This window comes from Lotus japonicus, chromosome 3 (genome assembly GCF_012489685.1).
Source record: "Lotus japonicus ecotype B-129 chromosome 3, LjGifu_v1.2".
Classification (NCBI taxonomy): Eukaryota; Viridiplantae; Streptophyta; class Magnoliopsida; order Fabales; family Fabaceae; genus Lotus; species Lotus japonicus.
The window spans coordinates 4,930,713-4,943,138 of NC_080043.1; the positions used below are offsets into that span (position 1 = coordinate 4,930,713).

Here is a 12,426-nt window from a genome sequence, read left to right on the forward strand (position 1 = left end):
GATTTTCATAGTTATCGAAGATGCTGGAACAAGACAGAGAGGCCAGGAAAAACGCGTCTTCCTTAATTGCGTGGTTAGCGGCAAAACATTGGGAAGTAACAAAAGTCGTGTCAATGCACCAGTGATCCTCATCATCCTTCACAACACACTCGTCTTTCTCTCAATCCTTTCCATTTTCTCTTCTTTCTTCTCTCTCTGTCTCTTCATCTTCTCCACACACTCTTCTAGATTCTACAAATACAGGTTCAAGCCATGACTGGCAGAGAGATTCTCCATAAGATGAAGGTATGAACCAACTTCATGACATGACCCTTTTGTTCTTTATTCTTAATTATTTCTAATTATACACATTGCATATGGTATGAGACTTGTTTCAATTTTGGAAATTTCTTGTGATTGTTCTTTTTTTGGTTGGTGTTGACTTTTGTTAATGAGTTCACTAGATTGCATTTGTTGCTCAAAGATTTAATTTTGGTATACATGTGTTGCTCAATTTGATAAACCCTATCTTAAAAGCTTGTATTTTCATTTTCTTGTTGAATTCTAATGCTGATTTTGATTTGGATCTATAGTTAAAAGATATGTCACTGGTCCATCATATTAATATCAGCCAAAAGTAATTAACTTGCTAACAATTTCTTTCTTTTTGGTGCCACCATTTTTACAGTAAACAAATCTCCTTCAGGGTTTGCTTTCTTTGTTAATTTGTATCACCCCTGCTATGTAGGTTTCTATGATATAACAATTAACAAGTCCATACATAATATTAGATGCTTTCTTCCTGAGCCTGGTTCTGTATTTGTCTTTCTATATGAATCTTAGTGTGTTTGGTTTTACAATATACTAGTTGCTTCTTGATTGAGAATCAAAACATGAGCTATAGTGTATATGAATAGTTCTATTAGTGTTAAATTGGTTAATCAATGGAGCTGGTGGGGAAGTTAGTGGTCAGAAAGTGTGAGTTGTAATGTGGCCTGCAACTTTCAGAATTAAATGCTCCCCCAAGACTGTGGGAGGGGGAGTCACGGGTTCAATACTCAGTTGCTTAACTGTGTCTTTTAATGGCCATAGAAGCATAGGAGGATGAAGGTATATGTCAATTATAACTTTGGTGAAGGGTGGGTTGCCTTTATTGTCATCCTTTATGACAGTTGTCAATTCCAGCTAGCTGCAACATCAATCAATGAGATATGTTTTATGCTAGATCTCAGAAAACAAGATGATCCTGATGAAATAAGATGAGTTATCTCATATCTGTTTATTGGTGCTAGTTAGGCTGTGCTTTATAGACAAATGGAAAATCTGAGTGTGGAAGGCCAATATAATGTAAATGATTGATTATACTCAATTGCAGACATTCTTTAGGCTAAACAATATCTCACCTAGTTCATTGTTAGGATCCAATTCCAAGTCACCACATTGGAAGCATGAGATTCTAATGTGGGGTTTTTAAGACATTGGGCTTTTCAAATATAGCAGCTTTTACGGTTCTTTCGAGATTTTATCAATTTGTATCAGACCCTTCTACCATGTCTCTCAGCCGCAAACAAGCGACGTGAGTGGTGGCGCCGACATTGCCCTAGTGCCCCTAGACTAGTCAAGGGGCTAGCTCGGCTAGCTGTGAGCTAGCCCGTGCATGGGCTGCAAAGCATGGTGGAAAGTTAGGATCCAATTGCAAAATATGAGACTTCAGTCCCACATTTGAAATATGAGATTCTAATATGGGGTTTATATATGGCCTTGGGCTCTCCAACTACAACAATAGCTTTTGTAGTTTGGATCTCCCAATGTTCTTATCATTCATGCAGCCATGCAGGGATTGAATATGATTTTTTTCCCCGAATTCGTTGAATATATGATATGATGCCTTTAGCTACTTATTTTGAGAATACACCATAGTGCCCGGAAGTTACTGACTTACTATGCCTTTGCTTCAATAAATTCAACTGGGATGAATAAATTTCCTGTGTTTGTCGAGTAAACTGAGTTCAATTTTCTTCATTTTTATGAGTTTTGTACTGTGAAACTTTTGACATGAGTGAGTTGCTTGCAGGAAAAAGTTTTGGGCTCATCTGATCCTGATTCAGGGAAAGGTAAGAGCAAGATGTCGAAGAATATAACTCATGGCTATCATTTGGTAAAAGGAAGATCAGATCATGCCATGGAAGATTATGTTGTTGCTCAATTTAAGACAGTTGATAACAATGAGTTGGGTCTATTTGCAATATTTGATGGCCACTCAGGTCACAATGTACCTGATTACTTGCAGTCTAATTTGTTTGATAATATCTTAAAAGAGGTAATGTAGATTCCTGTTTTTATGAAAACTTTAATCATAAGCTGCTATTTATTTCTCCCCCTGAACTCTTTTTTCATAATGTAGCCTGACTTCTGGACTAAACCAGTGGAAGCCGTGAAGAAAGCATATGTTGATACTGATTCTACTATTTTAGAGAAATCAGGTGAATTGGGTAGAGGGGGTTCAACTGCAGTTACAGCAATATTAATCAACTGTCAGAAGCTAGTAGTGGCCAATCTTGGGGATTCTAGAGCTGTCTTATGCAAAAATGGGGAAGCCATTCCACTGTCAGTGGATCATGAACCAGCCACAGAATCTGAGGATATAAGAAACAGAGGTGGTTTTGTATCAAACTTCCCAGGTATAAACATATTTTTTGATTTTCTGATAATTTCGCCTTGAATTTAAGTATGTTAAGATATTTGTATCAAACTTCCTAAGTATTAGAGTTATAGTGGTCCAGTGCTAAGAATACAGCTTTTATGATCAATTCAGGGGACGTTCCACGTGTTGATGGGCAGTTGGCAGTGTCAAGGGCATTCGGGGACAAAAGCTTGAAGAAACACTTGAGCTCAGAACCACATGTGACAGTGGAGCTGATAGATGATGATGCAGAATTTATTATATTAGCCAGTGATGGGTTATGGAAGGTAAGATTATTTGATAAATAATGAATCATGATGCACACACCTTATGGAAATTTATGCACTAGTAACATCTGTATGTTGAAACTATTTAAGGTGATGTCAAATCAAGAAGCAGTGGATGCTATCAGAAATGTAAAGGATGCTCGTTCTGCAGCAAAGAACCTTACAGAAGAGGCACTTAAGAGGAACAGCTCAGATGACATCTCTTGCGTTGTTGTGAGACTTCAGTGATCACATAACTCACGTGGTAGTTTTTTTTATTACAAGCTTGGAAGTGTAATATAATACTTCAGTGTATAGAAGGATAAAGGTTTGGTGATATCCATTAGGCTTTATTATTTCGATGCATTCAGTGTTTGATGATTTCTTTCTTAGTGTTGTTTGTTATAAGCCTATAACGATGTAAAAAGGATTTAGTTTTGGATTGTCTAGACCAAAGTAATTCGTATGAAGGCAAGGAAGATTCATCAATCTCAGTGATTTGAAGACCCTTTAGTTATGTTGATCATCCGTTTCTGTGCTTTTATGATTGGGATTGACCTCTCACTCTCCAATAAAAAGGATTCTCTCACTTATACCTGTCAAAGTAAGCCAGCCCAACTCTTCCGAGTTTCCGACTTGCTTCTGACTTGCCACGACTTTTCTGGTAAGCGTCTGAAAGCATAACCCGGCTTAACCCACCATGAGCTTGTGACTTAAGTGAGTTGACTCGCTTTTAATTTTTTGGCGCAAGACAGGGGTCCTCATTCGAAGGCAATCATGTTCGGGTCGGGAACATCCATATTAATAAAAAACTAACTTCATGTTCTCTTATCAATATCAATATATATTAGAAAAGAAGAACTCTCATCAAACTAATTTAGTGATGTGTCGTTCTCACGTTAATTCTTAGTGACGTGTCATTCTCACGTTAATTCTCATAAAAAAAATTTCACGTGTCATTCTCAAGTTAATTCTCATAAAAAAATACACTTTTAAATTTTAGATTTCATCAGGATTTGGGTTATTTATTTCTTGATTTTATCTTAATTTATTTTTGATTTATTTTTAGAGTACTAATTAATATTTATGGTATTTTTATTGAATTTTCGGATTTTTAATTAATTCAGGATTTTATGAGTTTTTTATTGCGATTTACTAGATTTTGATAGTTTTTATCTATATTTATTCAGTACCTTTTTAAATTTTAGATTTGATTATAATTTAGGTTGTTTATTTCTTGATTTTATCTGTGGGTCTTTTATTTTATTTTTTTATTTATTTTGATATTATTAATTAATTTTTATGGTATTTTATTGAAATTTCGGAATTTTATTTAATTCATGATATATTTTGAGTTTTTTTTTGTGATTTGCTAGATTTTGGTAGTTTTTATCTATATCAGTACCTTTTTAAATTTTGGTAGCTTCTACGTATGCGTACCTATTTTGATTTAAAACCAAATCATCCAAAAAAATTATTACTTATGTGATAATTTTTAAAATAAAATCCGATGATATCTATTGAGTTTCTTTTTTATGTCCTTTTAATTTCCGTGAATGAGGAATAAATTGATTGAAGAGGTAAGCTAACATAGAAATAGAAACTGTTTTGTGTTTTATGTTTTTGATATGTTATTTGAATTGTGATTATTGCTGACCCTTTCTTTTCTTGAATTTATAACAATAATGATAAAATATATTTATGCAGTAAAAAAATAATAAAATGTATTTACATTAACCATTTGAAGGTGCAGGTATATATTTCAGTTGAACGACACAGTGTTCAACATTTGAAGATGCAGATATATATTTCACCTTTTTTTTTCAATTAGGTATTTCACCTTTTTTTTACTTGAAAGAATTAGGTATTTCACCTTGGTGAGGAAGTAAAATAATATGGATCACAATTTCTAAAATAATAAAAATATGGATCATCGTCAAAAAGAAAATATGAACCACTCCAAGATGAGATTAAATGTTTACCTTTTATTTTGTACAAATTTGATTTTAGGAGAGAATTAGGAAAATAATCTTTAAAAAATCAGTTAATTTGAAATTCTTTTAAATAATATTTTATTAATTATAGCATCGTATTGAATGTTGTTTTTAATAAAATATATACAAATTGAATAATTCTAAATAGTTAGTGTATATTTTTTTTAAAAAATTGTATATTAGAAAACACAAAAAAACCGTTTGAATTAATTTTTTTTAATAGGGAACTGGATTTAAATTTCAGGCATTTATAAAAAAAGCACATGTTGACAAAAAAATATGAGTAAAAATACATTAACTATCCAAAAAGCCCGTAAGTAACAAAAAAAAAATCAAGTTGTTCAGCCCGTGAAAAACACACCGCCAGTCCAGTAGCACCTTTCATAAGTTCTAAACCCTAAAGTTACATATTTCCTTAAGAGTGTTAATTAATTTTTATCGTATTTTTATTGAATTTTCGGATTTTTATTTAATTCAGGATTTTTATGAGTTTTTATTGTGATTTGCTAGATTTTGGTAGTTTTTATCTATCTTTAGTTAGTACTTTTTTAGATTTTAGATTTGATTAGGATTTAGGTTGTTTATTTCTTGATTTTATCTTGGGTCTTTTGTTTTATTTTTAATTTATTTTGAGAGTATTAATTAATTTTTATGGTGTCTTTATTGAATTTTCTGATTTTTATTTAATTTATGATTTTAAAAGTTTTTATTGTGATTTTTTAGATTTTGATAGTTTTTATCTATCTTTAATTAGTACCTTTTTAAATTTTAGATTTGATTAGGATTTAGGTTGTTTATTTCTTGATTTTTTCTTAATTTGTCTTATTTTTATTTAATGTTAATTTCAGGAAAATGGAGCTGATCCGGTGCTAAGGGTCCACAGAGCTACCATGAACACGCAAAGATTTGATGGTTACTAGGTGAATTTGGTAGAGTTTCTCATTAGCCGCGGACTAGAGCTTATAGGTTACTACTTATAAGGTTTGATGTACATTTATGGAGGGTGAAACGATATTACTCCATCAAATAGCCATTATTAATGCGATTGCAGCCATTATTAATTTTAAAATCTTATTTTTAACTATAGAGATTTCTTTATGTATATGTAACGTGAGATTTTGTTTGATATAAAAACTATCATTGTAAAATCTTCTTTTTAATTTTAGAGATTTCTTTATGTATATGTAACATGAGATTTTGTAAAACCCCAATGATTTCTCTATACAGTTAACTTCTTTATTTCTCTGATAAATCAGAATCCATTTAGTAAGATGATTTGCATTTAAGGCTGCTCTGAAATCTAAAAGTTATTGTTAGTTGTATGTTTTAATTTTAAACTACTATAATGCTATCTACGTGAGATTTTGTTTCATATAAAAAGTACCATTATACTTTTTTTATACAATTATTATATTCTAAACTAATTAATTGATATTACTTTAATATAAAAAATTTAATATAATTAACTTTTGTATTGTTTAAAAAAAATTTAGATTGTATATTTATATATGTATATAACTATGGTGTTGTTTTCAAAAGAGTATGCAATCTGTCTAGGAGGTGATTTTAATGGGATTTTGATCCGTGGGGAAAGAAGAGGTGGGGCTGCTCAAATGGATCCTGTGTACCTATACACTCGCAGGAGGGTTGTATTTAGATGAAGCTGTCCTTGGCTGTGGCAATTTCTGGTTTCTAGAAATCTTAAAGAGAGGTGGGTTATTCAATTGATTTTTCAGTTGAAATGTCTTATACGTCATAGGGAAGGAACTTGAAGGAAGATTGGCACATTGAAGGAAGATTGGCACATTTAATTGATTTGAGAGGCCTTGATTAGTTGGCATCCTGTGTACTCATTATTGACATGTTTATGGAATCTCTCTCGGCTGTGAGAGTGTGAGTCATGGTCCTTGGGTGGCTTATTAAAGAAGGCATGAAGAGGTTACTGTCGTAGGAAATTATTGTGCAGCAGCTTGGATTAATTCTTAATTTGGTTTTGTTCTAACTTTTTGCTACTGGATGTGAAGTCACAATTCTTAATTAGAGGCCGTCTTTCTCACCAAAATAGTTCATAGGTTGACAAAGCTTTTTGCTTTGTTTGCCTGGGCGGGGATGATTGTATTTTCTTGATCACACTTTTTGTCATCCAATCTACATGAGAGGATTGTTCTCATGATTCATCTTTATTATTAATAAAAGCTATTTGTTCTCAAAAAAATAATAACTATAATAATTTGATAGTAAGCAAAGTACGAGGAATACAAAATATTAATACATATATACTATAAAATTATGACCTAAATTTATCAGTGCTAATAAATTAGAGTTACGAGATGTCACGGGGAGGAACATTTTACATGAAAAATGAAAATTTGTACGAGTTAAAAAAAATCATTTTTCTATAACTTAAGTGTATTTTTAATAATTTAAACAATAATTATATATTTATGTATTGTTATATATCTAAAACACAAAAGCATTACCTTTTATGCAACACGAGTATACATCTTCACAAACAAAATTCAGTTATACCTCACATATGCAAAACTTAAAGCTTTTAGCTTATTAACTTCTGTGTTTTTCAAAATTTGTGCTATTTAAATATCTACATCTTTATTATAATTTAAAATATTAATCGATGTATCAAATACAATAGACAAATTCACCCGTGCAACGCGCGGGTAAAAAAACACTAGTTAATTATTATATTAAGAAGGTCAGGATATGATAAAAAAAGAATATGATAGAGAATATGATAAGATTCGTTTGGTGGCTATGATAAGATAAGAGCAGGATATGATAAAGAATATGAAAAAACATAAAATCATAAGAACATAATATACTCTTATCATATATTGTATTTAAAAAGTGGACAAGATAATGATATGATACGATATATATGGTGAAAAATGTATCAAATTTTTCTTTGAAAAAAATACATAATATTTTAAAAAATAAATTTTCTATTTTTTTAAAAGTGATTATTCTATTATTATTTTTTTATAAATGAACCAATTATTTAAAATAACATTTATTAATTAGACTATTTTAATTTTTTCCCCGAAGGAAAACAATACTATTATTTTTTTTAAAAGTACTTTATCTCTAGATTATAACTTACAATATAAGTGGATAAATAATATAAATATAAATAATTGAATTAATTGAATTTAGAGTTAGGGTACTAAAAAATAATCGAAAGCTATTACTCTATCCTGTTAAGATAATTCTATCTCAGCTTCCCCATCAGAATAACTTTTACACATGATGAAGATGATATGATGAAGGTTAGGGTTAAGATTGCGTTATCTTATCTTTTTAACGCAACAAACAACAGATTATAGTAGAATATGACTACATTATTTTATCGAGCTTATCTTATCCACTAAGACCTAAAGGTCAACCAACACACTTGAGGAAAATTTATTTATGTGGTGAAATAATAGAATTAGAAAGATGGCTTTTAGGGTGTAAGTGCATCCTAAGTCTTGCACTCTGTAGGAGAGAAAAATAACTATTATAATAGGTAATGGTTACTTGCTAAAACAATCCCCATATTTTGATAATTCCAATTTGACCCACCTTCCTTTCAAATTCAAACAATATTCTCCAAAGTTTTACTTCCACACTCAAGTAGGGGTGACGATAGTGGTTAGTGCAATTGGCTTTTGCGATGGTTGAGATGATGGTAAGAGTAGAACGACAAGGTGGACAAGGGTTGCTCTTATGGGGTTCTGTAGTGAAGTGAATGTTTCATGACAACCCAATATAATTCTCTGATTGCCTCCATCCTCCACCCTCTGTTCCCACTAGGGGTGTTCAAAAACTGGATATGGTTAAAACCAAACCATATCCACTTTAAAACCAGTTTTACAATTTGGATTTTTTAACCGATCCAGTTTTGATATCTTAAACCGGTTTAAACCGGTTATAAAACCGGTTTTTAATCTGGATCCGGATTTAACCGAATTTAACCAGTTTAAAACCGGTTATGTTTAAAACCGGTTTTAAACCAGTTTTAAAATCCGGATTTAGTTCAGAAATCAGTTTTTAAAACTGGATTTGATTGAAAAACCGGATTTAGAACCGGATTTTAAAATTGGATTTGGTTCAAACCGGATTTTAAAACTGGATTTTGAAACTATAATTGGTCATTTCATTTTTCTAATATGATATACGGTCAAATTTGTCTAAGATGATGGACTAAAAAACGTGAATATAACTTTTATGAGTTTCCCGTAACACGAAGAATAGGATGAACATACACCAAATGAAATTAGGATGAACATAAAAATAAAGAAAAACCGGTTGGAATTTTGGGTGGCGGCGGCAAGATTTTTGGGCGGCGGCGAGTTGGATTGGAATTGGGAATTAGGGTTCTTTCATGGTTGAAACATGGAATTGAATTTGGGTTTTGGAAATTGGAAGTAAAACCGGTTATGAATTAGGAATATGAATAATGGAATATTGAATTTTTAAAAATATTGACTTTGGTTTTGGATATGGTAATCCGGTTTTTTAACCAAATTTAAAAACTGGATATCCATATTGGTATCCACTTTAAAAACTGGATAAATTAAAACCGGTTTTATATGAAACCGGATTTTCTGGATATGGTTATGGTTTGGTTATGGATTGGTTATTGAAACCAGATTTTTTGAACACCCCTGGTTCCCACCTCTTTGCCACCTTATCTAGTTCTTTTATGACCCCACCAACTCCGAGACGCTTTAGCACCGCAAGTGCCCTAAGTGCCATGAACTCGATTCGTGGAACATACACTTCTCAATATTACAACACCTGGAAGATACGAGGTGGTTAAGGACATACATATATCTAGCTTGTAATATGTGGTCATTTTTTTTTGACAGTTGTAATATGTGGTCATTGATATGACATTTTTCAGATAGCTAAATATTACACTAATTTACCAAGTATATAAACTCCATTAGCTACCAATTATCGGGTTGATGATTGGGCACCAATTGCACTTAATTAACCATTTTAAGGGGGGAAGGGTAGCTCACTTGGTGAGCTAAGGGAATGAAGGGATTTATAGGGTGAAGGGACATGGTTCGAATCCTGGTGAAGAAACTAATTTACTAACAATTAACAATTAACATTGGCCTATCAAAAAAAAAATTAATCATTTTTAAAAGTACCGTTAACCAGAAACATCTCGCGGTACTTTTTAAAGAATCTTAGAAACAAAGAAGAATGTGTTTGAAAGCAGAGAAGATTGAATTCCAATTACACTTCGAAGCACCTCGAGGAGAATCACACACAAAACATCCTAAACCCATCACTATAATTCTTAATACTTAAAGGGGCATTCTACAAACCCAACTTTTATTTCCGCGATCGTACAAATAACAAAAAACCGGACAACTAGTAATAGGTAAGCGATCCTGGCCGTCCAATAAAAAATGAATATATCCAATTGTTTAAACATGTGTTACACAATTTGCAACTTAGAAACAGTCTCATTGTTCATGTGAAAATTTAAGAGCATTAGATTGTTGATGGCAAAGTAAGAGCATAATTCTAAACAAATTATAATCTATAAATAGATACCCAAAAGAAGCAATTGTTTTTTATTCTAATCCAGTCGAAGATAAAGTTACAGCAGCATCCATGGGTACTTTATAATAAGGGTACTTATAAGGAAAACAGAAACAAAAGGCACTCATTAGCAAGTAAACACAGACCTCGAGGGAAACTAGCTCACATTTCATAAGACACCCCCTTTGTATGTTGGAAGTTTTGTGAGTCAAATTAGATTCTTTTTCTAGTAAACATACAAAGGGGTCTTTACTTTTATTTTATGCCTTGGCTTGTAAGAAACCAGAGAGTGACAGAAGAGAGAGAGCTTGCTGAACACTTTGGCTTCATCGGATGTTAAATGACTTATAGCCAGAACTCCCTGGCAGGTTCATCTGAACTCTTCCCCTCTCATCAGCAATCCTGCACTGTGTTGTTTCCTTAGGGTGAAGATGGCCTTTGCTGCCCTCATTGCTGGCTTCCGGGTTGCTTTTCCGGCGTCGCTCGTTGTGTCCGGCCAACCGCCTCCGGCAGCTTCTCTTAGCTTCATCAAACTCCGCCAGGTCATGAAACCTGCACAACACAAGACTCATCATAATTTCTAATGAACATTGGAAGGAAACACTAGCTTAAAGCTTGGAAAATTTGACTTTGCTTCTCCCCAGCAAAACTAACATGGAAAGAGAAGTGAAAAGGTCTAAGCTCTTAAAAAGTGTTTCTGTTAAATGTATAGAACTTGTTTATAGGCATGAGGTAGAGATCAAACCATATCTTTTATATGAGTAGATTGTAACATGACATGATCTCAGTGTGTGTTAGAAAAACTGGTAAATTTTCACATTTGAGAAAGAAGTAATTTTGGGAGAAGCTACAAGGAGTAGTTTTAGGTTGAAGTGATCCGGGAGAGTTATAGCATCTTTGGATCAACTTGTACTTCTCTATAATCAATTGGCACTTCGAAGCTACTCACATAAGTTTCTTCTTAGAATTGATTTTGGTCTTAGAATCAACTGTAGAAGGATTTCTTAATGCATGTCTTGAGACTCTTCTACAATTAATTATGAAGCCAGAATCAATTCTGGAAAGAATCTTCTGTATGTAGCTTATAGGTGTTAAAATTGATTATCAGAAACTAATCCAAACATGCTCTTAAAAGTGGATCCAAACATCTTGTCAGTTGAAAGTGTTAGTGCTAGTGTTAGCTTTTCCCTTATAATAATATAATTATTAGTTTCATGAACAAATGGACTAAAAACAGATGATAGACTAGGAAGACCAACTTATTATATAGTGGTAGAAACAACACAAATTGACTTTAATAGAAAATGCTCTATATGAATTAGGAATGAACACCTGCTACATTGCTGGCAAAACCTCTGCCTCAGCCCTGCAACCACCACAACTGGTGCCTTGGAATGAAACTCACACACCTTATGGCGGCGATGGTATCTCTTTGCATCAGTCAAATCAGCACCACATCTCTCAGCTTGGCATGAAGGTGGAGAAACCCCTCCACCACCACTTGATCCTCTTCTCCCTTTCTTCTTCTCTTCTTCTGTGAAAATAACATCACCACCACCAGTTTCATCTTCCTCTTCTACTTCATTTTCCATGTCTTCTTCAACTGTCTTGTTCTTTCTCACCTTCTCCATCATCAATGTTCTCTTCCTCTCAATACTCCTGGCCTCCATTGTGAGGTATGACAAAGAGGTGAAGATGACAATGATGAAGAGTATAATGGAGAAGCAAGTGAAGTGGTAGAACCTGGCCTTTTGGGAGCAATGAAGTGAAAGAGGGAGTTTATAGGAAGCAGAAAGGCAAGAAAGAAGGTACAAAAGGTGTGGACCACTGGTTCCATTTTGTTAATTGTGTGCTTTATTGTTATTAGTATAGGGTATGGGAATAGTGTATAGAGGACGGTCTTGGAGATGGGTTTTGTCGTTAATACTTAATAATAAGCTAATAA

At 32.9% G+C, this 12,426-nt stretch overlaps 2 protein-coding genes across 2 annotated transcripts; one reads left to right on the top strand and one right to left on the bottom strand.

The window, feature by feature from the left end:
• LOC130748314 (probable protein phosphatase 2C 39) lies at positions 1-3,445 on the top strand. The gene is made up of 5 exons (XM_057601493.1): positions 1-285; positions 2,054-2,299; positions 2,384-2,660; positions 2,795-2,949; positions 3,040-3,445. The coding sequence occupies exons 1-5, from the start codon at positions 253-255 to the stop codon at positions 3,175-3,177; spliced, it is 849 nt and encodes a 282-aa protein (XP_057457476.1). The 5' UTR covers positions 1-252; the 3' UTR covers positions 3,178-3,445.
• A 7,054-nt stretch (positions 3,446-10,499) lies between these two features.
• LOC130748151 (squamosa promoter-binding-like protein 3) lies at positions 10,500-12,257 on the bottom strand. The gene is made up of 2 exons (XM_057601313.1): positions 11,814-12,257; positions 10,500-11,033 (listed from the first exon to the last, which is right to left on the bottom strand). Exons 1-2 carry the CDS (start codon positions 12,149-12,151, stop codon positions 10,808-10,810), a joined length of 564 nt encoding a protein of 187 aa, XP_057457296.1. The 5' UTR covers positions 12,152-12,257; the 3' UTR covers positions 10,500-10,807.
• Between the last annotated feature and the right edge of the window lie 169 nt (positions 12,258-12,426).

Bases quoted from the DNA above. Each gene is read 5' to 3' on its own strand.
- LOC130748314 (XM_057601493.1), top strand. From the start codon at position 253: ATGACTGGCAGAGAGATTCTCCATAAGATGAAG. The intron at 2,300-2,383 runs GTAATGTAGATT...TTCATAATGTAG, and splicing joins TTGATAATATCTTAAAAGAG to CCTGACTTCTGGACTAAACC. The intron at 2,661-2,794 runs GTATAAACATAT...TGATCAATTCAG, and splicing joins TTTTGTATCAAACTTCCCAG to GGGACGTTCCACGTGTTGAT.
- LOC130748151 (XM_057601313.1), bottom strand. From the start codon at position 12,151: ATGGAGGCCAGGAGTATTGAGAGGAAGAGAACATTGATGATGGAGAAG. The intron at 11,034-11,813 runs GTGTTCATTCCT...TGTGTTGTGCAG, and splicing joins TTTTGCCAGCAATGTAGCAG to GTTTCATGACCTGGCGGAGT.